The following is a 27614-nucleotide window of genomic DNA, read 5'->3' as shown; positions in this document are numbered from 1 at the left end:
CATTTCTCCAAATTCAAGCATCAAATTAAATGTTCTTTCAGGATGCTGCTTCTACCAACTACAGCTGGCTACAATCTGAGCATGAGGCGAACTCATCGCACTTAAATTATCTCCTAGCCCTAACACCGTTCGTGACCTTCCCGTTTAAAAACATTCTTGGATTTTTCACTCAATCTAGATCCACTACTTTAATGGAGAAAGGGCTTGACAATGAATCACTGATATTCTTCCTGAAGATACGGACTTATTTCATAACCACTGTGAATTGAGAAAGGCACCAAGTACGAGTTGCACTTTTATTTTACACCATCCATTTTGTAAAGACAAATTATATAGTTTACAGGTGGGCTGTTGTTGAACCAGTGTGTAGGTTTGAACGTAACACCTAGTTATCATTTTAAGCTGTGATTTGAGGTCGTTTTGCTGTGCAGTCATTCACCATTTCTGCCAAATATAGAATGTGATTGAATCTTACCACCATGGTATTTCCCAAACAAACCCACACTTCCACCTTCATCGAGGAACCAGCCAATCACAGAACAGCATAATTGATGGTTTTACCCTCCCTCGCCCCCTGTACTTCCCCTGCTTATGCTCTTATTTATTGGATTATTATTTATTTATTTATTTAAGTTATAACAAAAATGACAAGTTTTGTTTGTATGGATGTTGATGTATTTGGTTTTTTTTTTCTCCATGAATGAAGTATTGCCATTTCAGTGCTGCAGAGTATTTTATACATTTTACAGTTGAGTATTATTGAGACTAATCGCTGCTGCAGGTGTACTTTGTTACACAAATAAAAATTTTGAGCATTTAACAAGTGTGTGTGTGTTTGTGCTTGGGTGTGGAGTTTTGCAAAAATTAAATCAGAAATAACATCCTAAAAGCCTGCATTTTCAAAGCCTCAGCTAGATTATTTAATATTTTGTGTATTTGGGGCATCTTGAGCTGATTGACCACATCTGGGCCCAAGATTGCACTGCAGCAACAAAACTAACGTAGCTCACAAGTAAAGCAAGTTTATAGATACGGAATATCATCAGGACATCGCAGGTTTGAATTCCTATAACGATGCCATGTCTGAGAGCAAAACCCTGTCACCTGTCAATCAGTGACCTTGACCAATCATGAGCTTCTGTGAGCTTGGACTCGCCTCCAAGTGTGTTATTCCATCCTTAACACAGTGTTTCAGAGGAACCATCTGCTCACCCTCACCCCCGGTTTGACAGCTGTTGCGTAATAGGACAGTCAGGTTTTGGGTGGGTACCAGATTAGCAAATGACCAAACTGGGAGAAAATGGGGCGTTACCGTAAAAGCGTGCTTGGTTGTTTTCAGTAAAACAGTCATCTATAAAAATGAACTGGAAAGAATCATCATCATAGATCCAATCCAGTCCATGCTTTTCTCATTCTATTCAATTATTTATGCTGTTTCAATTGCACAGAATGTACCAAAGGTTCAGGGATCGGCGTAGGCCGTCTCGAAATCACGCCTACCCTTACTTCACGTCTTGACTTTTTCATAGTGCTATGGTCTGTTTTTGCACCCATCTGAAAGTAAAAAGAAAGTATTGATTAAAAAAAAAAAGCGTGCTTGGAATTTGGAGAAAGTTTTCAATGGATGATGTTGCAGAAGTTAACAAGAAGTGCTGATGTGAATTATAGCAGTTTTCAAGAATGTTGAAATCTGTGGAAAATAAAGAAAAGGACATCAGCTATAATGAAAAATGTCATGACTGTAGCAGCATCCAGCCCTTCCCCCACAAATGACCAAAGAGCACTTGTTGGAAAATACTTGCTGTTTCAGAAGGTTTCCTGATACTCTGCGGAGTTGCACTTTCATTCCTGGGGGAACAAAAGGAGAAGCAAAAAGGCCTCGGAAAACTCTCTAGCAAAGCAAAGAATAGTGTTGAAAGTCTTTGGCTTTTCATAAATGCATCACAAAACTCTTGTTGCAGAATTTTTTTTTTTTAAATCAGGTTCAACAAGAGCCTGGTGTTGCCATCATTAAAGATGAAGAGCGGCTCATACATTAAATCAAATAATACAAAACATAACAGAATTCATAAACAATTCATATATCATTAAATAAACTTGACAAGACTCTTGATTTTTGGCATTTTTGGAATTTATTTGCAGAGTTTCCATTTCTTACAAATTGCTTCTTTTAAGCATTCACTTGTATGAAAGGTTATTTTTGTTTGTTCGATTCTTTTTTGTTTTTTAATGTTTCTCCCATTCAGCTTTTTCCCTACAAGGGCAAACGTGTATAGATTTAGCTAGATGTCGTCTTTTGCTCTGCATTTAGCAGCTGAGGTAAACATGTGTGTTATTATGTGTATTAAGACTGTATGACTGCTAGCTTAACGTGAATTTTATGACGAGTGTTGTTGCCCTCCTGAGTCATTACACTTAGCCCATTTATTTTTGGCTCGCTCTCTCCGTCATACAATTTTCAGTCAGTTGATGGAAACCTGAAGCAATGTGACCGTTTTCGTTTTCCAGAATTAAAAGTTTCACCACCTTTCATGACACGTGCTGATGCTGCAAAACGGTTGGATGAATTTGTGAACTTCCTGCAATCTCCGCATTAACACACATGCACTCAGGCGCCAACTGTATACCGCATTTTAGATCTGCATTTTGATCTCGATTCTGGTGCCAGCAAGCAAAGAGGAAGGAAATTGAAAACAGGAAGTGAACTGTAGTGTAGTTTGCTGAATCAAAATATGATCGAACAGACATCCTAAGCCTAATCCTCTGCTGCACTGAAGACACGAAAGTGCAAGACTTTTAAACTAATTAAAGCGAAACCCCATATCATAAATTTTCATGATATTTCCAAAGCGTGCACAAGTCACAGAGAATCATTCAAAACATTAAAAATCTGAATGAATATCTGGAATTTTTTTTTTTAAATCATAAATGGTGCAGAATTCATTTCATAAGCCTGGCTGCTAAATGCTTTTACTGTGAAAATCAAAAAAAAAAAAAAAAAGTGCGAGTGGCGCTCATTTGGAATGAGCTATCCAAACAAAACACAAGCTTAACTTTCACTTCAGCGATTGGCATAAGCAGATTATTCTTCTTCAGTGAGTGATTGGTCCACCGTGATGAACGCGTCTTCATAGTGAGCCGTGATTGGTCGACACGTGATCATATGCTGCTGTTGATTCGTGGGGCCGTCTGGGGAGAGGGGAGGGAAAGTCCAGAGCATTTATGCTTATTCGGCCATTAAATTAAAGTTTTACTTTAAAAAAAAAAAATCACTTTTACAAAATATTTTACCTCCTCCAAATGTAGCCAATCAATCAGTTATGACTTGTTTAGCTACAAGTTTGGAGCCACAAGTATAGAACCCTGTCTCTCCAACAATAAATATCTGCCCCCAAACCCCCTTCAGTTCTTCACAAGCGTCACTGCTGTGGTTTAGGACATGGTGGGACTTGCATTTCAGCAGAACACTGAAACTTTATCGAGGCGGCCATGTTGGACAACCAAATATCCCTTTTTTTTTTTTTTTAGTGCACTAATGATTTCATAACACCTCAGCCCGAGGCTCACACATGGTGTCACACAAGTCCATTATATGGTTAATGTGTTTTTTTTGTGTGTTTACAGACCATATATAGCCAGAGGTTTCAGGAAACCTGACGATCATGTGGCAATTACAAAACCATAGGCAATTAACATGGAGTTGGTTTTCCCTTTGCTGTTATAATAAATAAGCTCCACTCTTCTGGGAAGGCTTTCCCCTCGATTTTGAAACGTAGCTGTGGGGATTTGCCCGTTCAGACAGAAGAGAATTAGTGAGGTCAGGTACTGATATCAAGTGATGAGGCTGACTGACCAGGGCATCGTTTCAGAACGATTGGTTCTGGTTTTAATCGGATCACAGTGATAGAGTTATCTCTGGTGTCTCAGTGCTGTTTGAGGAAACTCCTGTGCTGCCATCTTGGCCACAGCTTGCTTTTTGATGCCAACTGAACAAAATAAAAATCAACGTGTGTGTCGGAGGGAGGGGTGGGTTGGGGGTGTCTCTCACCACTGCCAGGTGTCCATTCTTGGCCTTGACCACTCGTAGCTCCGCCCCACAGGTGAAATCAATGATGCCCTCTTTGCCTCGGGCTATCGCAAACCTAATACTGAGAAAGAAATGTAGAATCGCGTCAGAATTCCTTTCTTCACCTGAAAGCCATCTTGCACTTACCGTACACTCACTCACTCTCTCTCACATACGCACACACCTGTCCTGACTGACATTGACGTTGTGTATCTTGTCCGACAGGATGGCCAGTTTGGTGACCGCCTCGATCACGTGGTCACTCTGCAGCACCAGGTCGCCCTAAAAGCGGAAAGTGGAAAGGTCAACGTCTGCCAGGTTTCCCATGTTAAGCAACAGGTTGACGTCTCTCACCTTCTGCTTGCTGTCAGCAGTGGGCACGTGCAGGACAAAAAAGCCATCACTGAGGGAACTAACCGAGATGCCTAGAGTGAGAGAGGAAACAGAAAGAGAGAAAATGTGGGAAAATTAACAGATGATATAAAAGTCCAGTGACATCATAAAACTTGTAAATGGCCCCCATAAATCACAAGACTCACAATATGAACATAAATCATATGAGGAGTCATACCCATAGAAACACTAGATATGATGCAAGAAGGGTAAAAAGTGATCTGTTCTGCATACAGTGTAGGCTAAATGGTCATGTTTGGACTTCCCAAAGCCCCATGTTCCCTTAATACTCGAATATTCTAGGAAACAACTGTGTGTGTTTCAGCCCCCTTTTTTATGTTCCCTTAAAATGAAACAAATAATGTTTTTTGCTCACACACTGCTGTATATTCACAATAAATAATGACTGAACTTTCAGATTGTTTGTTCGTTTATTTTGAGTCCCTTGGAAGACGGCCCATTATTTTCAAAACCTTGGTACTTTTAGTTACAAGCATTTAAGGAACGAGCCAACATTTTACCCGTACCCAGCAGTGAACCGTAGTCAATACGCTGCTTGAGTTTGGACTCCTGAACAAGAACCACAGAAGAACCGGTAATCAGCAGCTGCCGCGGCCGGGCACGGAATCCATGCCGATCATACTTGATGACTGGCACACCATACTAACACACACACACACACACACACACACACACACACACACACACACACAGAGAGATAGGAGAGTGTACAAAGACAAAGGTTGTATAACTGTTATAGGTAAAAGCTAATCTAAATTGATATTACAGCTACCATCATCATACATGTCAAGTTATATGGTCTCCCCGTATTTTGTATGGGAAAATGGCTAATACGGCATACACTGATTTTCATACGGGAAAATTAAGTTTTGTATCAGAGATTTTTTTCCGTTACTCCGAGAAAATTTTCTTAGCCTCCACCATTTATTTTTTCAAACACGCATGCCCAATGAAACGGAACTATTTTCGATTTATGTGGTTTTATAGTCGCACATGGTTTTCTCGGTCATAAGTACATCAGCTCGGACTGCCCAGACTTCTGTGACGGCTGCAGAAGTTATGTTCTGCCAATTTCTTGTGGAACACAAGATCCCCCCCGACTGTGGCAGACCATTTTTCGCAGCTAGCGAGAAAAAAAAAGTTTCCCAACTCAAAGACTGCACAGGTAAGCATTTGTGGGGTTTTTTTTTATTTAAAGTTTTTACTGTCTGCATGTCGGAAAGCTTCCTCAATTATCATGATACTTTAGGGAGGCGATACTGGGAGTCGCCGTTTATACAATGGCAACTGTAATTACCCAGCGATTTGTGGTTTTGCTTCCCTAAACATTTAAATTGTTGATAGACATTATATGTAGACACAGATGACCAACACTCGTTACTACCATCAGTCATCAGTAAACTGGAAAAGTATTGAATGAAGAGTAATGGTGGTAACGACCGTTGGTAACCTGTCTCTAAAATGTGTAGTAGGGGATGGAAGCAATTTAACACCATCTACATGTTTGCCGTGCTCTGATTTTCTTTTATTGACCAGGAAAATAATAGATGTATATTGGGGAAAGGTCTTCGATGTAAAAACTGCTCTGGGTGTTGCCAGGTTTCCAATGCTGAAACAACTTTTTACTGCTTTGCTGTGCCTCCCACAGAGCGATGCAGATAGTGAGAGGGATTTTTCATTGGTTAGGAAAATTCATACTGAGTACAGAAAAAATATGGCTGCAGACACATGAACTGCATATCTGCAAATTAAAATGAAGTGTGATGAGGAGCTACAACTGCGACCCAAGCAGTGATATTATAGCTCGTGCCAAATCTGCAACATCTTTGTACAACAAAAACACACTCCAAAAAGGAATAAGATTCAAATTCTTGTTATAAATTACTGGGAAGATTTTCAATTTAACTTCATAATTTATTAATATTTTCACTTATCCTTGTTTACATAATATACTTGATGTGGTTCGGCCATCTTTAGTTGGATCGAACACTGCTTGTGGTGTCGATACTTTTTTCACAAATGGAACTTTTATTAACCTTCATTTACTGTTTGACATGATTATATATAATTTATTACATGTAATCTATTTTAATGAACATACCTACTTAGTACTGCTGTTATATTTAAAGTAATTTTCTTTGGTGGAATGTAATATTGTCAGTGATGTCAACACTTGTCAAATAGAACTTGTCATTTTTATGAACTATTTAACATTAATACATTTTATTTGCAAAATTTACATCAATAATTCTGGTATTACTGATACAATGTATATTAAATAATTAAGTTTATAGTTCAGTCAGTCATTCTCTTTAGTAGATAATTGTTTACTTGACTGTACATATAGTCCTTTTTAATTCAGTTGTTTTCTCTGGGATCTAAAATTTCTTTTTATTTAGTACATGCTTATTTGATCCCTTTAACTTGATGCAGTGTGATAAATATGCCGATTACAATAGGAGTGTAGAATGTGGAATAAAACAATCGGTGCTTTGGATTATATATTGGAATTTTTTCTCATGCATAAGGGCTCACGGGTGTATGGAAGGGAAAAGTACAGATTTTATAAGGGCATGGGTAACGAAAGGTTGGCATGTATGCATCATCAGCTACTTCTTTAGAACAAGAGTGCTCTGAGAGCACAATATCCCCTGCTGGCGACTACATCTGTGCTATAAGTGCTTAATGCACCCTCATGAAATTGTCAAAAGTACAAGTTTGGTCATCAAGGGCTATAACTCCGGGAAAATGCGACTGAATTGAATGAAACTGCAATCTGCGTATTTCCGACATATACAACCCCGATTCCAAAAAAGTTGGGACAAAAGTACAAATTGCAAATAAAAACGGAATGCAATGATGTGGAAGTTTCAAAATTCCATATTTTATTCAGAATAGAACATAGATGACATATCAAATGTTTAAACTGAGAAAATGTATCATTTAAAGAGAAAAATTAGGTGATTTTAAATTTCATGACAACACCACATCTCAAAAAAGTTGGGACAAGGCCATGTTTACCACTGTGAGACATCCCCTTTTCTCTTTACAACAGTCTGTAAACGTCTGGGGACTGAGGAGACAAGTTGCTCAAGTTTAGGGATAGGAATGTTAACCCATTCTTGTCTAATGTAGGATTCTAGTTGCTCAACTGTCTTAGGTCTTTTTTGCCGTATCTTCCGTTTTATGATGCGCCAAATGTTTTCTATGGGTGAAAGATCTGGACTGCAGGCTGGCCAGTTCAGTACCCGGACCCTTCTTCTACGCAGCCATGATGCTGTAATTGATGCAGTATGTGGTTTGTCATTGTCATGTTGGAAAATGCAAGGTCTTCCCTGAAAGAGACGTCGTCTGGATGGGAGCATATGTTGCTCTAGAACCTGGATATACCTTTCAGCATTGATGGTGTCTTTCCAGATGTGTAAGCTGCCCATGCCACACGCACTAATGCAACCCCATACCATCAGAGATGCAGGCTTCTGAACTGAGCGCTGATAACAACTCGGGTCGTCCTTCTCCTCTTTAGTCCGAATGACACGGCGTCCCTGATTTCCATAAAAAACTTCAAATTTTGATTCGTCTGACCACAGAACAGTTTTCCACTTTGCCACAGTCCATTTTAAATGAGCCTTGGCCCAGAGAAGACGTCTGCGCTTCTGGATCATGTTTAGATACGGCTTCTTCTTTGAACTATAGAGTTTTAGCCGGCAACGGCGGATGGCACGGTGAATTGTGTTCACAGATAATGTTCTCTGGAAATATTCCTGAGCCCATTTTGTGATTTCCAATACAGAAGCATGCCTGTATGTGATGCAGTGCCGTCTAAGGGCCCGAAGATCACGGGCACCCAGTATGGTTTTCCGGCCTTGACCCTTACGCACAGAGATTCTTCCAGATTCTCTGAATCTTTTGATGATATTATGCACTGTAGATGATGATATGTTCAAACGCTTTGCAATTTTACACTGTCGAACTCCTTTCTGATATTGCTCCGCTATTTGTCGGCGCAGAATTAGGGGGATTGGTGATCCTCTTCCCATCTTTACACCTGAGAGCCGCTGCCACTCCAAGATGCTCTTTTTATACCCAGTCATGTTAATGACCTATTGCCAATTGACCTAATGAATTGCAATTTGGTCCTCCAGCTGTTCCTTTTTTGTACCTTTAACTTTTCCAGCCTCTTATTGCCCCTGTCCCAACTTTTTTGAGATGTGTTGCTGTCATGAAATTTCAAATGAGCCAATATTTGGCATGAAATTTCAAAATGTCTCACTTTCGACATTTGATATGTTGTCTATGTTCTATTGTGAATACAATATCAGTTTTTGAGATTTGTAAATTATTGCATTCTGTTTTTATTTACAATTTGTACTTTGTCCCAACTTTTTTGGAATCGGGGTTGTACTGCAACAAAGAATCCTGTCAAGTTTTATGAAATTCCTCCAAAAATTGTGAGGGAAGTTGATTTCAGAAAGCAAGCACACCTTGATGAAATCACCAAAGTACAAGTCCGTTAATAATCAAGGGCATAACTCTGGTAAAATTTGCCCAAATTAAATACAATTTCAATGTGTACAACTGTCATATAACAAAGCCTTTTGCCAAGTTTGTTGAAATTCTTCCACAAATTGTGAGAGGAGTTGATTTCAGAAGAACGTACACCCTCATGAAATTGTCAAAGTACAAGTTATTTAATCAAGGGTCAAAACTCTGGGACAATGCAACCGAATTGAAAAAAAATATATATATATGCATACTACAGACATATAACAAGGCCTTTTGCCAAGTTTCATGAAATTCCTCCAAAAATTCTGAGAGGAGTTGATTTCAGAAGGAAAAAACACTCTTATGAAATTGTCAAATTATTATTTTGTTAATCGAGGGCTTTAACTCTGGTAAAATGCAACTGAACTGAACGAAATTGCAGTGTGCGTATTACCGACATATAACAGAATCCTGTCAAGTTTCGTGAAATTCCAACAAAAATTGTGAGAGGAGTTGATTTCAGAAGGTGAGCACCCTTCCCGGGACAGACAGATGGAAATCACCACGACATAATCCCCCTTTGGGCCTTTTGGTCAGCGGGGGATAAAAATGGTTTGATTTTAAAAAAACAAAACAAACAAAACACTATCACTTACTTTGTGGACACCTGACCATCTCACCCATATGTGCTTGTTAAACATCCCATTCCAGATTTACTGGTATCCCCCTTTGTGGTTATCATGCTCTCCATTCTTCTCTTCTGGGAAGGATTTTCACTAGATTTTGGGGCGTGGCTGTGGGGATTCATGTTCATTCAACTACAAAAGCATTTGTGAGCTCAGACACTGATGTTGAATGAGAAGGTCTGAGGTGCAGTTAGTGTTCCAGTTCACCCCAAAGGTGTTCAGTGGAGTTGAGTTCAGTCCAGGACACTCGAGTTCTTCCAACCCAACCATCACACACCATGTCTTCATGGAGTTTGCTTTGTGCACGGGGCATCGTCATGCTGGAACAGATTTGGGCCTCAGTTCCAATGAAGGGAAATTGTCATGTTACAGCAAACAGAGACATTCTATACAAGTGTGTGCTTCCAATTTTGTGGCAACAGTTTGGAGAAGAACCATATGTTGTGATGGTCATGTGTCCACAAACTTTTGGCCGTTCAGTGTAGTTTAAAAAAAAAAAAAAGATACAATACTTTGTGAAAGAAAATATTAAATGGTGATTCACAGTACATTTGACAATAAACCTTGTTGACTGACATCAAATTTGCTGACTCTCGCGTCTCACGAAGTTGTCTTCAAAGCAAAGTGAAAATAAACCTGTGCAAATTTGTCGTTCACGTCCTGCGTCCTTTCCCCTTCAGTGAATCGGCCTTTCCCATGGGAGAATTTTATTTGCGTTTCGTCTGACCACTGTTTAACTGAAAAAGCTTAAATCGCATTGCTTTCAGGTGTCCTCTGTATCGCCATAGCAATGAGTCAAAAGTCGTAAGTACCATGGCTAAGCCGGCTCTCACGGCACCTCTCAGTAAGCACCACTAATACCTGCTGAAAAACTTCATATACTTGCTTCAAACAATATTGTTCAGCCACGCAAGTTCAGTTTCAAACAAATAATTATTTGGGTTGTATGTAAAAACTGAAAAGTTTAAAAGTTGAAATTCAAAGCTTGAGGTCAACAATTCTATTCAAGCTTTGGGAGGCGGAGTCTTGGAGCCATAAATAAAGAACGCTTCTGCTTAAAAATAATTTAAATGTTTACATTTTGCAGTTGCACAGGGGAAAAAAAAAAACTGACTGTCTAATCCCATACATGCGCGCGCACACGCACGTACAGGACGTGTGTGTGCACACTTTACCTTCACTTTGTTCTCACTTCCGAGAGTTTGTCGCACTTTGAGATTGATCTCTTCACTCTCTGGACAGAAAGTACAGAAAGTGTTGGTATCGGTAAATTCTCAGTAACAATGAGTGTGTGTGTGTGTGTGTGTGTGTGTGTGTGTGTGTGTTTTTTTACCCAGCCTGGTGCCCACAAAAAGCCTCGGGACACTTTGAGGGTAGTTGTCTTTCTGACCCCTAAAAATGCCACTGGCTACAACTTTTTGCTCCAACTTTAAACAGAAGGGGAAAAAAAAAAGTGAATTTTTGCTCACTGTAGTTGTACGTGTTATAAGACACACACGTGCGTGTTATGGATTACTTGGTTCCTCATTGGGTGAATGTGTGTGGGTGGTTTCACCTGGTTCTTCCATTCAGGGTGGATTTTCCTGCAGTAGTCATTCACCAGGTTGCGTATACACAGACGGTGAATGTACACCGAGGCCTAGAGCAGAAGTGGCAAAAGTACGGCAAATCTTAGAATTTTATGTGTTCAAGTGGTCAAAAGTACATGCTCAAATTCTACAAATCAAAGTTCTCAAAAACAGTAGATTGAATGAAACTCGTGGTAAATTAGTGTACTGTTTACGCAACAAAAACCAAAGGATGTGTCGGGAAAACTAAGTAAAGGTTAGTAAAGGAAAACTAAAGTAGACTACTTACAGTATAAACTACGCTAATGTGCAGGGTTAGTTTTTTTTTTTTTTCTACTTCTTAAAACACCAAAAGTTCATGTTCTACCTCAAATAGCTCCCTTTAGGTGGGTGGGGAAAGTCCTGCAACACAACCTGAACACATGATTATTAAATGTTGCTGCACTTCATAACTTGTCCTAACTGTAGTGAAGTTCCCTAGTCAGACAGCTGCTTTACGTTTGTGTTCTTGTAGCTGTCTGAGATTGCATCTTGGTTATTTCTCATTGTGAAAGTGCTAAAATTTGTTTCTTCCTATGTCTGGCCTGCAGCAGGCGACAGAGCGGTACACAGACAGTTCACTATGGCGCGACAGCGAGTGCTGACTGTGAGACAGAAAGGGGAAAAATTCAAGCAACATCTGGTCACTGAAAGCAAGAAAATTTCTATAGTATTAAACTGTGGTGAGTAAAACTGTGTATTTATGGGGAGCTAAACTTCCCTGCGATGACTGGCATGACATTTTGAGAAAATAAGATTTCCAATTAGCTAGTGAGGTTAACTTGGTGTTAATAATTAGCTTTGTGGAAAACCCCACTAAAGATTTGCGTGTTTGTGTGAGAGAGAGAGAGAGAGAGAGAGAGAGAGACCTCTTCGAGTGATGGTGGTGGTACCGGCCAAGTCCTATCCAAAACACTCTTTGGTAGGTTCCGCTTGATCGTCATCAAATATGAGAAGCGCACGTGGTCCAGGAAGTACTCATTATCAGGATAACGAGGCTCGTGCCTCAGAATGAAGCCTTTTATAAATCTGTGTGTGTGAGAGAGAGAGAGAGAGAGAGAGAGAGAGAGAGAGAGAGAGAGAGAGAGAGAAGAACCTTTATTGTCTGACTAATTTTAATGAACCGATTTTAAAATAAATATTATTTAGCTGACTGACTAAATTATTGAATGATTTAAAAGTGCAGGTGTGTGCCTTATGTTTAAAAATTGTTTCTAGATTTGTAAAAATAATTAAAAAAAAAAAAAAAAACTTTATTAGACACTTTGGATGAACTGCGATTTGAACAAATGCATTTTATTACATTCTTCATTTTTTGACCCTGAAATTAGCTCCGCCCCCAGCCTGAATCTAGAGTTGGACAAATATGATGGTCCCGTGCCATGCACACACACCAACATGCATACACTTCATCTCTCACACACACTCACGTGCGGATGGTGTTTGCAGCTTGTCTGCGGCGCTTGGCTATCCTGCGCCCTTTGACCCCCCTCCACCATGACTGGATCGTGATCGCTAGAGAGAGAGTGAGTGAGTTTAAGAAACGCCCTTGTACACACACACACACACTCAAATCCCATCATCCGGCCGGAGTTTTCCAAAAGCATCACAGCACAGAGATAATCATTAAATGGTAGAGCGAGCAGCATGATGAATGCTCTCTCTCTCCCAATTCAGACGCTCCTGGGGTTCAGAGGCTTTTGGGAAATTCACCGCTGTTTAGTCCCTACTGTAGAAAAAAAAAACGTCTGGAGAGTGAAGGGTTTTCAACTTCCTCAAAAGGAAGTCCTCTCTTGGAGACTTCCCCACCTACAGCCTTTTCCCCTGCAGGTGCTAAACTGATGCTTTTTAGAGTAATAACACACTCTGAATGGTTAATCTACCGTCCATCTGAAATATGAGAACTATAAATCTGATGGCTGGGTAGATTAGCTATTGTGATTAGTCCATACAGCCCATGCCTGTCTCTGATTGGATGCCGTTTGATGCTGGGAGTGCTTTCCTGGCCTGTGATTGGTCACTTACTTGCGTGTCTGATGCGTTGGTATTTGGCCCATTCCCTGTAGCCTCTCCAGCACTTCTGTAGTATGATAACTGCAGAGAGAGAAACACTTTTTTTTTTTTTCCTGAACGTTATATTTCAGGACCAACCCAGAGAACACACCGATACCTTATTTCATCCTGATCTTTTTTTAATTTCCTTGTGAATGAAGAGTTTTGTTTTGTTGTCTCCGTGGAGTCAGAAGTCTTAAATCCCACTGAGGCTATTTTATGACTTCGGGTTTTAGAAATAAACTCAACTTTGTGAAATGATTTACTGTAATTTACATCAGGCACAGGCACCATTTGTTGCCATGGTTATCCTCCTCCTCCTCCTCACCAACACTCTTCCTCTCTCTCACTCACCGATGGTTGGTTTCTTGAGTTCCAGAGCGTCCTCGGTCCGGAAGAGTGTTTTTGGGAAACGAATGAAGATTTTGGACCTTGAAAAACAGAAACAAAATTCATGAATACATTGTTATTCATTAATTTGTTCACGAATTTGTTTAACTGTTGTTGTTTGTTTATTAATTATTGTATTTTAATTTTTTATTTCTTAGATTGGAAATGTCTGGTGTAATTTTTTTTCCATGATTTCTTTAAACCTAAATGTTCCCTGCATTTACTGTCACCATTACAAACACTTTTTTTTTTTTTAAAGCTTTTTACTATCATCCATAATAGTGGATTTTACATAATCCACACTACTCTCACTTCCTCACTTTCGAGCAAAACAAATGTTCAAGAAAATACACACTCTCACACGCACCTGCCCAGTTTGTACTCCTCTGGTTTGTAGTCCAGGTGTTTGACGAGGGTAGAAACACCATCTGATAGTTTTCCCTGCCAGTTTGGCCAAGTGTCTGGACACAGAGGCTTATACCTGCAAGCGTGTGCACACACACACACATACATATATATATATATATATATATATATATATATATATATACACACACACACACACACAATGGACAAAAGAGAATGTGTAAGTTACTCTGTACACAGTGAAACATGATCGTGTGTGTGTGTGTTACCTCTGTAAGAAAGCCTCAAAGCTTCGTCTGTATGCAAATCCAGCTCTTCTTACTCTCAGATTCTCCATCAAGCCCAGGTACTTCACCTGGTGTCTGACCAACACCTCCTCAAACCTTCCTATACACACACATTTTCTGAACATCAACTTTTGTTAACTACCCATACCTGATATTTCATGCGTTCTTTACAAAAGGCAGGTAACTTGTGTGCGCGCACACACACACACACACCTGGTTGTTTGGAATCATTGGGTTTGATGCAGCGGATGTATGATGGCTCCTTAGACATCAGAATCTCCATTAGCTTGGCCAAGCTCAGCTTAAACTGGGTAGCAGCCTGAAAACACAAACGCTGGCTCAGAGAGGGTGAGAGGTGTGTGTGTGTGTGTGTGTGTGTGTGTGTGCGCGCGCGCACGCGTGTGTGTGTGTCTGTCTTACCGTCTCTGGTCTCCTCTGGTCTGTCAGTTCATCTGGATGGAAACACTGCTTCACTATCGAATTCTGTGACTGGCACATCACCTGTACAGTATCAGAATAAAAAGCAACACACACACACACACACACACACACACACACACACACACACACACACACACACAATCACACACACACACAATCACACATGCAGAAATTGACTCATAGATTTAACTGTATGGATACACACTGAGGTGTTATTACCTCTTTTAGGTTCCTGTACAGAAGGTCATTATTTTTGTCCAGGAATCCTGAAGGAGATCAGCAAAGACAAATGAACACCATAATAGAAACACGGATGGATGGATGGATGGATGGATGGATGGATGGATGGATGGATGGATGGACGGACGGATGGATGGATGGACGGACGGATGGGGATGGATGGATTGGCAGATGAGTAAATGGATAGGTGGATGAATGAATGGAGTGGATGAAGAGATGTATGTGTGGAAGAATTGATGGATGGATGGATGGATCAGTGGATGGAGAGACATGTATAGATGAATGATAGGCAGATGGATGAATGGATTAATAAACTAAAGGATGAATTATAGATGAATAGATAAACTGATGGATGAATAGATCGATAGATTAATGATGGACAGATGAATGAATGCATTAATGGGCAGAGGGATAAATGGATGGAGTAGATGTAAGGATCAACATATGGATGGATGACTGAATGAATGAATTAACCAAAGGATGAATGGATAAACTGTTGGATGAACAGATCAGTGGCACACTGACATACAAACACATGAATTCTACATGATGGCTAAATGGACTGATGACCGGTTGGATGAATGAATGGACCGATGCTTCACCGTACCATTCACATTGTAGTTGACTTCTCCAGCATAGTGCAGCAGGCGAAACTCCTCCCGCCCTACAGCCTTACGAATCTTCCCATTGGCCAGTTTATGACTAAAAGACATCACATTTGACAAATCAGAGATCACAAAGTTTACAGGATTGCTGAAACTAGACACTTCACTATGGAGCACGTGTGTCAGTCATGTATACACTTACGTCACAAAATGGGCGTGGCCTCCCAACCTGTCCTCGAGCTTCTCCAGAAAGGTGATGTCAGTGGCATCTCCCGGCCTTAAACACTCCTCATCCTGATTCACATCATCCACAATTCATTTAACTCTCAGACAGACTGCGATTAGAGTAAAAAAAAAAGAAAACAGACTCACCAGAATAGCGATGATGCCTTTGAATTTCTCCTCCACCAAGTCACAGATGATTTTGTTATTGAAGTATTCCACCGACTCCCACTGTCCATGGGAGAGAGGGAGGGGGGGAAAAAATAAATCAGTAAAAACCTTGCACTGTTTTTGATTTTTGCAATTTTAGCAAAATTAGCATTTACATCTCCACACACACCCCAATGCCTTCGGCCTCGTACTCCTCTTGCTCGCTCTTCAGCGTGAGTTCGATGAAAAGTTGCTGCAGCTTCTCGTTGCAGTAATTGATACAGAACTGTTCAAAACTACAGTGAGACAAAACGAGTCAAGATAAAATCATTTATACTGAACTTTTTTCACTACAAAAGTTGTTTAAAAAGCATTGTTGGATCCAAGTGGTGTATATACACATATAAACGTCATTTGATTTTCTATCCAGCTATTTGTGTGTAACGTATTAGTATTTGTAATACACACAACTACTCCAATCACTCCAATATCAGTCCAGTACGATGCTTCGTTTTGGATCAGCACGTCCCTAAATGTAACTAAATACTGAACTATTTAAAACTGCTTACTAGAATCTCGAGTGTAACGTCACAGTGATTACTTATAATTGATATCAGTGTGGGCGGCACGGTGGTGTAGTGGTTAGCGCTGTCGCCTCACAGCAAGAAGGTCCGGGTTCGAGCCCCGGGGCCGGCGAGGGCCTTTCTGTGCGGAGTTTGCATGTTCTCCCTGTGTCCGTGTGGGTTTCCTCCGGGTGCTCCGGTTTCCCCCACAGTCCAAAGACATGCAGGTTAGGTTAACTGGTGACTCTAAATTGAGCGTAGGTGTGAATGTGAGTGTGAATGGTTGTCTGTGTCTATGTGTCAGCCCTGTGATGACCTGACGACTTGTCCAGGGTGTACCCCGCCTTTCGCCCGTAGTCAGCTGGGATAGGCTCCAGCTCACCTGCGACCCTGTAGAACAGGATAAAGCGGCTACAGATAATGAGATGAGATGATATCAGTGTAATAATTATAAATAATGTTTTGACCAGGATGTGTGTAAATACTGTAAATCCATTCTTTATTAAGCTTCATCTTTTCTATCAGAAGCAATGTCATCGAATATTATCCATACGGGACACCTTTTCGATGGAATAAAAACGTGTTCTATTCCCTTCTAGCGGGTTTCTTGATATCATGCAATATTGTTCACATAATCGCTTATCCTACACGTAACCCAATGGAGAATGAGCGTTGAATATGGTTTACGATATTGCACTCCTTAACGAAAAATACCATGGAACCAGTAACTAGACAAATAAAGGCGATCTAATGTCACATTTCAGCTTACATTCGATATTTGAACACCGACAATGATTTTATAGCCCAATATTTGTTTTTGTACCGCTATCAGCAACGTGAGCTGAGCCACGGGAAGTTCCAAGCGCAATGCATACTGGGATTTGGTAAAGGGGCGAATGGCTGTCAAGACAACATGATGTCACACGTCGGAGACATAAAACTTCCACGCTAGTGAGCGACTGTGACAATTTGTAAACAAACGTGGCTGCCAGGTTTGCTTCATTAAATACGAAAGATTTTGAGAGAAAGACGCGTTGAACACCCAAAAAGAATGGTATATCAAATATATTCCATTCAGCTACTCTTCTTCGACTTGTCCAATATCATGCTAGCTGAATGGAATATATCTGATATACCACACACAAAAAAAAACAGCCAATTGTTTGACTCGCATCTTATAAACTCATTGTTTACAGCGCTACATTCTTAATGATTTTATTCTTGAGTTTTTCCATTTATCATTTAAACTTTCGACCATTGTGATTAAATCAAGAAAAAAATACTATTAATGAGAGAATATACTGTATAAATCAAAGGTGACGGAGAGTGTCGAGGTCACACCTGTTGGTTTGAAAGACCTCGAAGCCGTAGATGTCCAGCAGCCCGATAACCGAGGAGCATTTGCTGGTGTAGTACACTTCATCCTGTAAGCAACACCATATTTCATTTACACAACTGATGAAGCTGTAATATACACTGTCATGTTTGTACCACTAGGGAGCGACACAGACGCAAATACAGACGATTCAATGAACTGAACTCAAGTTCTTGGCACAAGTTCTTCAAAGCCATTCCACTTCTCCTACTGGCAACTGACTGGAATGTGTTTCGTCAAATTAACACATGCGTTATTCGCATATGCTGATCTGATCAGGATTTTTAAACACTTCGGCGTCACTGCTGGGTCGAGAATACTCTATCAACCAAAACTACTCAGCCAGCAGTCATGCAGTGGTCAGAATACAACCACTGATGAAAAGCCAGACAACAAATAACACACACGCACACACACACACACACACACAAAACAACTAAGTCTCAATGTTATCCAAATTTACATACATTTTCTTTTTAATTTCAAGCTCAAAAAATATTTTGGTTATATAATGAATAAGCAAGGAATTAGTACACATCTTTTAGAGGACGGGCTACCACACCTGGAAGGCCAGTGATTGGTTAATTTTCTGGACAAGCCAAGTAAAAGTACGACCATATATGGCTTTGGCCAGGGCGTCTCGAGCTGAGAGCGCCTGCTCGAGGGTCAGCGGGCTGATCATCTGCAACACACAGGCAAAAGGATTTATTATAATCTTAACACAGGATATACTGTAGATAATGTTCATGTCAGACAAAATAAACGTGCTGAGATTCTCCCAGGAGAAGAGAATCAGTTTACCTCCTCTCCTTTGGCAACAATCTTCTTGTGTGTAAGAGCTTCACTCAAAGCTGACCCTTCCACACCCAGCAGCTGACAACACAACACCACAACCAAGTTTGCAACAAATTTTATTTATTTACCATTTCAGTAATTGCACAGAATTCGACATCAGCACATGTGTAGCTATATCAGAAATGCAAAGAATGCTGCTAAAAGGCAAGGAAAACTCATTAACGTCACGGCCACAGGAGGCACGTTTGGAGCCTGGCAGAGATCTTCCACCTACTCCTGGGAAATCAATCGTACAGTGTGTACGGAAAGTATTCAGACCCCTTTAAATTTTTCACTCTTTGTTTCATTGCAGCCATTTGCTAAAATCAAAAAAGTTCGTTTTATTCCTCATTAAATGTACACTCAGCACCCCATCTTGACAGAAAAAAACAGAAATGTAGAAATTTTTGCAAATTTATTAAAAAAGAAAAACTGAAATATCACATGGTCAAAAGTATTCAGACCCTTTGCTGTGACACTCATTTGACTCACATGCTGTCCATTTCTTCTGATCCTCCTTGAGATGGTTCTACTCCTTCATTGGAGTCCAGCTGTGTTTAATTAAACTGATTGGACTTGATTAGGAAAGGCATACACCTGTCTATACAAGACCTTACAGCTCACAGTGCATGTCAGAGCAAATGAGAATCATGAGGCACAGATCTGGCCAAGGTTACAAAAGAATTTCTGCAGCACTCAAGGTTCCTAAGAGCCCAGTGGCCTCCATAATCCTTAAATGGAAGAAGTTTGGGACGACCAGAACTCTTCCTAGACCTGGCCGTCCAGCCAAACTGAGCAATCGTGGGAGAAGAGCCCAAAGATCACTGTGGCTGAGCTCCAGAGATCCAGTAGGGAGATGGGAGAAAGTTCCACAAAGTCAACTATCACTGCAGCCCTCCACCAGTCGGGGCTTTATGGCAGAGTGGCCTGACGGAAGCCTGTCCTCGGTGCAAGACATATGAACGCCCGCATAGAGTTTGCCAAAAAAAACACATGAAGGACTCCCAGACTATGAGAAATAAAATTCTCTGGTCTGATGAGACGAAGATTGAACTTTTTGGCGTTAATTCTAAGCGGTATGTGTGGAGAAAACCAGGCACTGCTCATCACCTGCCCAATACAATCCCAACAGTGAAACATGGTGGTGGCAGCATCATGCTATGGGAGTGTTTTTCAGCTGCAGGGACAGGACGACTGGTTGCAATTGAAGGAAAGATGAATGCGGCCAAGTACAGAGATATCCTGGAAGAAAACCTCTTCCAGAGTGCTCAGGACCTCAGACTGGGCTGAAGGTTCACCTTCCAACAAGACAATGACCCTAAGCACACAGCTAAAATAACAAAGGAGTGGCTTCGGAACAACTCCGTGACCATTCTTGACTGGCCAAGCCAGAGCCCTGACCTAAACCCAATTGAGCATCTCTGGAGAGACCTGAAAATGGCCGTCCACCAATGTTCACCATCCAACCTGACGGAACTGGAGAGGATCTGCAAGGAAGAATGGCAGAGGATCCCCAAATCCAGGTGTGCAAAAACTTGTTGCATCATTCCCAAGAAGACTCATAGCTGTACTAGCTCAAAAGGGTGCTTCTACTCAATACTGAGCAAAGGGTCTGAATACTTATGACCATGTGATATTTCGGTTTTTCTTTTTTAATAAATTTGCAAAAATTTCTACATTTCTGTCAAGATGGGGTGCTGAGTGTACATTAATGAGAAATAAAATGAACTTTTTTGATTTTTGCAAGGGGCGGCACGGTGGTGTAGTGGTTAGCGCTGTCACCTCACAGCAGGAAGGTCCGGGTTCGAGCCCCGTGGCCAGCGAGGGCCTTTCTGTGCGGAGTTTGCATGTTCTCCCCGTGTCCGCGTGGGTTTCCTCCGGGTGCTCCGGTTTCCCCCACAGTCCAAAGACATGCAGGTTAGGTTAACTGGTGACTCTAAATTGAGCGTAGATGTGAATGTGAGTGTGAATGGTTGTCTGTGTCTATGTGTCAGCCCTGTGATGACCTGGCAACTTGTCCAGGGTGTACCCCGCCTTTCACCCGTAGTCAGCTGGGATAGGCTCCAGCTTGCCTGCGACCCTGTAGAACAGGATAAAGCGGCTAGAGATGATGAGATGATTTTTGCAAATGGCTGCAATGAAACAAAGAGTGAAAAATTTAAAGGGGTCTGAATACTTTCCGTACCCACTGTATATCAGACACAGACAGGCCTTAACTCACCTGAGACAGGTAATTAGTTCACCTGAGGCAGGTGTTGGAACAGAACGGAAAACCTCACAGCTTCACTCGTCTCAACGTTAATCATAAATAATTACATTTTGTTTATAAATCAGAGTGGTGTTGGACATGTGAGAGTCAGGTATTTGAGTTGAGGGAGCAATTTCACACGATTCAACGACTTTGAGATGAGTGAGGAAGCTGACTCATCTGGGTTAGGTACTCAAATGAGATTGGTATTTGACTCAAGTGAGTCAAAGAATTTGAACTAAGAGAGGTATCTGACTCACACGAGTGAGGTACAGTGGTGCTTGAAAGTTTGTGAACCCTTTAGAATTTTCTATATTTCTGCATAAATATGACCTAAAACATCATCAGATTTTCACACAAGTCCTAAAAGTAGATAAAGAGAACCCAGTTAAACAAATGAGACAAAATATTATATGTTAATTTATTTATTGAGGAAAATGATCCAATATTACATATCTGTGAGTGGCAAAAGTATGTGAACCTCTAGGATTAGCAGTTAATTTGAAGGTGAAATTAGAGTCAGGTGTTTTCAGTCAATGGGATGCCAATCAGGTGTGAGTGGGCACCGTTTTATTTAAAGAACAGGGATCTATCAAAGTCTGAGCTTCACAACACATGTTTGTGGAACTGTGTCATGGCACGAACAAAGGAGATTTCTGAGGACCTCAGAAAAAGCGTTGTTGATGCTCATCAGGCTGGAAAAGGTTACAAAACCATCTCTAAAGAGTTTGGACTCCACCAATCCACAGTCAGACAGATTGTGTACAAATGGAGGAAATTCAAGACCATTGTTACCCTCCCCAGGAGTGGTCCACCAACAAAGATCACTCCAAAGGCAAGGCGTGTAATAGTCGGCGAGGTCACAAAGGACCCCAGGGTAACTTCTAAGCAACTGAAGGCCTCTCTCACATTGGCTAATGTTAATGTTCATGAGTCCACCATCAGGAGAACACTGAACAACAATGGTGTGCATGGCAGGGTTGCAAGGAGAAAGCCACTGCTCTCCAAAAAAACCATTGCTGCTCTTCTGCAGTTTGCTAAAGATCATGTGGACAAGCCAGAAGGCTATTGGAAAGTGTTTTGTGGATGGATGAGACCAAAATAGAACTTTTTGGTTTAAATGAGAAGCGTTATGTTTGGAGAAAGGAAAACACTGCATTCCAGCACAAGAACCTTATCCCATCTGTGAAACATGGTGGTGGTAGTATCATGGTTTGGGCCTGTTTTGCTGCATCTGGGCCAGGACAGCTTGCCGTCATTGATGGAACAATGAATTCTGAATTATACCAGCGAATTCTAAAGGAAAATGTCAGGACATCTGTCCATGAACTGAATCTCAAGAGAAGGTGGGTCATGCAGCAAGACAACGACCCTAAGCACACAAGCTGTTCTACCAAAGAATAACTTTATTCTTCTTTAGCCAATGTTTTGGAATGGCCAAGTCAAAGTCCTGACCTTAATCCAATCGAAATGTTGTGGAAGGACCTGAAGCGAGCAGTTCATGTGAGGAAACCCACCAACATCCCAGAGTTGAAGCTGTTCTGTACGGAGGAATGGGCTAAAATTCCTCCAAGCCGGTGTGCAGGACTGATCAACAGCTACCGGAAACGTTTAGTTGCAGTTATTGCTGCACAAGGGGGTCACACCAGATACTGAAAGCAAAGGTTCACATACTTTTTCCACTCACAAATATGTAATATTGGATCATTTTCCTCAATAAATAAATTACCAAGTATAATATTTTATCTCATTTGTTTAACTGGGTTCTCTTTATCTACTTTTAGGACTTGTGTGAAAATCTGATGATGTTTTAGGTCATATTTATGCAGAAATATAGAAAATTCTAAAGGGTTCACAAACTTTCAAGCACCACTGTATTCCAGTTGAAAGAAGCATTTGACTTGCCTGAGTCAGGTATTCAACTCCCATGAATCAAGTCGTTTAAGTTGAAAGAGGCATTTGACTCGCCCAAGTCACGTGTTCGAGCCGTGACAAGTAATCGACTCACCTGAGTCAGGAATTCGAGCCGCGACAGGTACTCGACTCACCTGAGTCAGGAATTCGGCCCGAGACACGTTTAACTTACCCAAGTCAGATTTTTACATCAAGGTTTGGGTATTTCAGCTGTGACAGTTATTTTTCTCACCTCTGTGAGGTATGTGAGCGGAGTCTCTGTGGTGAAGTGCGTCTCCCCATACTCATCCTCTCCGAACAAGGTGTTTCCTAAATGCAGAACACTCGCAACGACCTTTAGTAACTCCTGCAGCAAGAGACAAAAACAACAGGAAGTTGGAGGTGTGTGCACACGTGTGCGCACGCACGCTTGTAGTTTGTGTGCAGATGTCTTACCTCCACCTCCTCATCATTGAAGCCAATGACTGCGAAACCTTTGCTTACAGCTTTCCAGCTGTTCTTATCGTTGATGGAACTCACCCTTGGGCAGTTGCCCTGATTTTTTTTTTTTGGGGGGGGATAAAATATAATATGAACAGTGTGAAAAATTACCTGGATAGTTCATTACATGTCCAAAGACTCACACTCTCACACACACACACACCTTAACCAGGTAGCGGTAGTTCTGTGGGTTGGTCGTGTCCAGCCCCAGCCTGTTCAGCAATGAGCCGTCCCCTGACTCCAGTAGCTGGTAAAAGATGTGGAAATTTCTCTCTCCGCGGTTTTGGTGCACCACCCGAGACTTCTCCAGAAGGTAGTTCAGGATGTGGCCGCCGATCGGAGCGCCCTGAACACAGAGGCAAGAAGGCAATTGGGGGTAATAAGGATCAGGTATCAGAGTACAATATCTGTACTGTCACAACAGCCCAGGATAGTACCTCCATCAACATCTCCAGAGTTCTAATCAATTAGTCATTTCTTGTTTACTTCCTGTTTTTCTGCGTTTCAGCACACAGTTGATTAGAACAAAAATGATTGCGAAGTATTGCCATTCTTTTGAGCCCTGAACTGTATTTTCCATGTTTGCCTCTCATCTATGTTTTGACCATTTCACAACTTCACGTTTGGCTAATTTTGGACTGAACTCTTGGTTTGATGATGGTGTGTTTGACCACTGCCTGCCTAATGACCTTTTAGATTGTGCTTTAATAAACTCAGCCTTCCGACATCGGTTCATTAGCTGCACATACACGTTTAATGTCCTTCCTGAGCTAACACACCTTATCTTATTCCATAAAGTAACTCGGTATGAAGCCGTTTGTAACCTGAAGCAGAGAAAACACTAAAATGTGTCGACAGAACCAAAGAATACAACACAAGGAGAAGATACTGAACTTTAACTTAAAAAAAAAAAAACACAGCATTTCCAAATGTACAAATAGACAGAGAAATCAGTGTTGTGAGCTGGGTAAGTGTGTGAGCTCATCCCAATTTTTTTTGAAAATCAATGTCAACGTAAGAGCCAACCTTGTAGTCAAACTGCACATCCATGTACTTGCCAAAGCGGCTGGAGTTGTCATTACGCAAAGTTTTGGCGTTCCCAAAAGCCTGCAGGTGCAGAGAGAACAGCAGTGAGGAGGAGTCAGTGTACATGTAAACACGCGTGTGTGTGTGTGTGTGTGTGTGTGTGTGTGTGTGTGTGTACCTCCAGCACAGGGATGGACTGCAGCAGCCTCTCTCGGATGGAGTGCGTGTTGTTGCGTGTGGGGCAGGTGGTGGTGTAGTACTGCAGGATCTTTTTAGATGCCTCCGTTTTTCCAGCCCCGCTCTCTCCCGAGATCAGGATACACTGATCCTTACGTGCCGTCCTCAGGGCACGGTACGAGTTATCCGCCAAACCAAAGCTGACACAATACACAAATGCGCTCTTTGTTTCTGAAAACCTCACTCATAAAACACTCATGACTCTGTTCATGCAGCGTAATTAGCCGGTATAACAGACGTTTTACTAATTTGGTTTACAAACTGTTTGCGTTTGCATTCGGTTGCTATTTTTGCCACAAGTCCTAACTTTTACAACCTTTCAAAAGTAATCAAACAAAATTACGCTGAATTTGATCAATATCAGCTGATTATGTTTAATTCCTGGAGAATACCAGAGCGCATGATCATGACTCATATAAAAGACTAAAAGACTTAAATGTGCAGTGCGCTGGACAGCATAAACACTAATCTGACACTACAAGACATTCTTGTCACTAGGGGGTGTTAGATCAGGCACAGCAGGTCACGGATCTTGGTCTGGAAGTGTTTTCATTATCAGCATCACCTTAAAACAATAATCTGATTATGTAATGTGAATAAAATGGTATGAAATGGAAGGAAAACTAATTACAGCAGAGAGCAGGTTTCCACCTACTGCTAGTGTGTGTGTGTGTGTGTGTGTGTTCTGATCCGATCCTGGAGTCTCCAGGAAAAATGAGTCATACTGAGAGAATGGGTGGAATATTTGCCGGGATTCCCATGACCCCTACACACACAAACACACGCTTACATGTGAGGTGAAATCTCGTAGAAGCTGACTCCTCTGTAGCGCTCCATGTTTGTTTTGGAGTAGATCCCAAGCTCTTTGTATGGATTCACCGACACCAGGACAGAGCCGATATACGTCTGAAAGAGAGAGAGACCCAAAAAAAAAAGTTAAATAGATCCCAGTTTGAAATACCAGGACAGGACAAACACACACACACAGCTTGCGGAATGTTCTACACACCCAGTGATTAGTGTCAAGGGAAGGAACATTTAACATCAACATCATCCTGCTGAATCGTTGCTCTAAATTAAAATTCCACACAGCGCACAAGCGAGACGAAGTTCACAAGGCTGCGGATGTTTTATCGTGAGAGGCGGTTTTCACGCTTAGCCTTATAGTATTACAGAACAACTTGTGCGATGAGCACACTGTAACTATAACGACGATCCTACCAGCCCGAGCTAGGCTCGTATCCGCTAACTCGACCCCACCTAGCTTGTTTTCTCGACGAGAGGTTTTATTTTCTGTAATGTGGATAAATATAAAGACTGATGTCACTCTGACTCTGAGGTGGTCATTTGCCTTCGCTGGAGATTCGGAGGCCGAAAATCAAAAGAATTGACTGTGTGCTGCATACATATTCACTCACTAACGATAATAATACTTTTCCGGCACTTTCAGAAGGCGCAGAAGTAGTAATATTTAACAGTTACAGTGTTTTCCCAGAAAAAGATTAAAGCCCTAAATTCTGGCATGATAAAAACACAGACAATTGAGCGGCAACGGCACGAAGCGAAACTGGGGGGTGGTGCGGGGGCATGCCCCCCGGAACATTTTTTGAAAATCGATGCTCTCAGGTGCATTTTCAGGGTCTCTGAGGCTACATCCACACGACAACGGCAACGAGATGTTATTTAAAAATATATCGCGTCCAAATGGGCAACAATCAGTAAAATATCAGGTCCATATGGCAACACAACGCTTGCTGAAAACGATGCAATACACATGCCACACCTCTAGGGGCGCTGTAAGACGGTCCCTTCGGAGACACCAGAACAATAGAAGAAGTAATGACGCATGCGCATAAACTATTATGCGCGAGACTTCATATTAGCCACAAAGTCAGGAAAATCTGTTTGTAAAATTACGTTATAATGACCAAATACAATGAAAAGTATTTTTCCAGTCTCACCTGTGAAAGGTAATCCCATGTGATCTCGTTTGGACAGAAAACCTGTTGGTACAGTTAAACGCAGCTAATCTTTATTCTCCACTTTGACCTCTCCAAAATGGCGGCGAGGATGACGTATGATTCTACGCGGAAGGCGGCGTCTTCAATGGTCCGGAATAAATTGAATGATACACGTTGATGGATTAATTTGTTGTTTCTCACCTGTGAAAGGTAATCCCATATGATCTCGTTTGGACGGTAAACCTGGTGGTACAGTTAAACGCAGCTAATCTTTATTCTCCGCTTTGACCTATCCAATATGGCGGCGAGGATGACGTATGATTCTACGCGGAAGGCAGCGTCTTTAATGGTCCGGAATAAATTGGATTAATTTGCTCCTCTACGCCCTTTTTGAGGAATGTATTGTCGGACTTAAATCAACATCTGAAGAGGTGAGATCGCTCCTTTTTTCCCCTATTTTTGCTGGCGGGATTGCACCATTACACAATAAATATTCACAGTGAAAATATTTTGTAAGCGCATTTCATGAACCAAGTTATAGGATTTGTTGACAACTCGCATCGCAATGAGATGATCATTGGCACTACTGGTGTTAAGAATCAGACCATTTCATAAATGAATATTTTGCTGTAGAGCTGCAGTGTTTGTACAATTGCATGTTTTTGCTTCACTATTACTGTCACTATTCTGCTTCTTGCATTACTACTGTGAACTAATACTGAACATAATAATAATAATAATAATAATAATATCCAAGCTCGTGTTTCACTCTCACTAGTGCTCTGTAAGGCTTTTTCCTGGTGATATTCGTTACACTTCTACCCGGCGTGAAGCACTCAGTCATGTGGTTGTGATGTCATCGTAAACAAATCTGTTCTACTCATCCAGACGACTTCACAACGGCAACGTTGCCAGATCTTTCCACTCTGGAACCCGTTCTCAAAAAGATTGCGTTTTGGGCACCC

The 27614-nt window shown here is 41.2% G+C and overlaps 1 protein-coding gene across 4 annotated transcripts in view; it reads right to left on the bottom strand.

Annotated features, from left to right (window-relative positions):
* Nucleotides 1-2113: 2113 nt before the first annotated feature.
* myo1ca (myosin Ic, paralog a) overlaps nt 2114-27614 on the bottom strand; it is a 55017-nt gene continuing 29516 nt past the window's right edge. For all 4 annotated transcript variants that reach the window (XM_060912652.1, XM_060912654.1, XM_060912651.1 and 1 more), the window contains 30 exons: nt 25479-25594; nt 24630-24828; nt 24452-24532; nt 23589-23771; nt 23381-23479; nt 23178-23291; nt 18751-18822; nt 18512-18631; nt 17916-17998; nt 16202-16307; nt 16012-16092; nt 15842-15933; nt 15642-15736; nt 15014-15060; nt 14774-14854; nt 14567-14672; nt 14336-14453; nt 14068-14181; nt 13665-13741; nt 13284-13352; nt 12689-12773; nt 12128-12287; nt 11207-11290; nt 10985-11078; nt 10827-10885; nt 4987-5122; nt 4421-4491; nt 4251-4348; nt 4049-4148; nt 2114-3189 (listed from right to left, as the gene is read on the bottom strand). In XM_060912652.1, coding sequence (XP_060768635.1) covers nt 3160-3189; nt 4049-4148; nt 4251-4348; nt 4421-4491; nt 4987-5122; nt 10827-10885; nt 10985-11078; nt 11207-11290; nt 12128-12287; nt 12689-12773; nt 13284-13352; nt 13665-13741; nt 14068-14181; nt 14336-14453; nt 14567-14672; nt 14774-14854; nt 15014-15060; nt 15642-15736; nt 15842-15933; nt 16012-16092; nt 16202-16307; nt 17916-17998; nt 18512-18631; nt 18751-18822; nt 23178-23291; nt 23381-23479; nt 23589-23771; nt 24452-24532; nt 24630-24828; nt 25479-25594 — 2970 coding nt within the window. In that variant the 3' untranslated portion in view covers nt 2114-3159. The remainder of the gene's footprint in view (nt 3190-4048; nt 4149-4250; nt 4349-4420; nt 4492-4986; nt 5123-10826; nt 10886-10984; nt 11079-11206; nt 11291-12127; nt 12288-12688; nt 12774-13283; nt 13353-13664; nt 13742-14067; nt 14182-14335; nt 14454-14566; nt 14673-14773; nt 14855-15013; nt 15061-15641; nt 15737-15841; nt 15934-16011; nt 16093-16201; nt 16308-17915; nt 17999-18511; nt 18632-18750; nt 18823-23177; nt 23292-23380; nt 23480-23588; nt 23772-24451; nt 24533-24629; nt 24829-25478; nt 25595-27614) is intronic.

The sequence above is a fragment of the Neoarius graeffei genome, chromosome 28, assembly GCF_027579695.1.
Source record: "Neoarius graeffei isolate fNeoGra1 chromosome 28, fNeoGra1.pri, whole genome shotgun sequence".
Classification (NCBI taxonomy): domain Eukaryota; kingdom Metazoa; phylum Chordata; class Actinopteri; order Siluriformes; family Ariidae; genus Neoarius; species Neoarius graeffei.
This window is presented reverse-complemented; position numbering and strand designations above follow the sequence as displayed.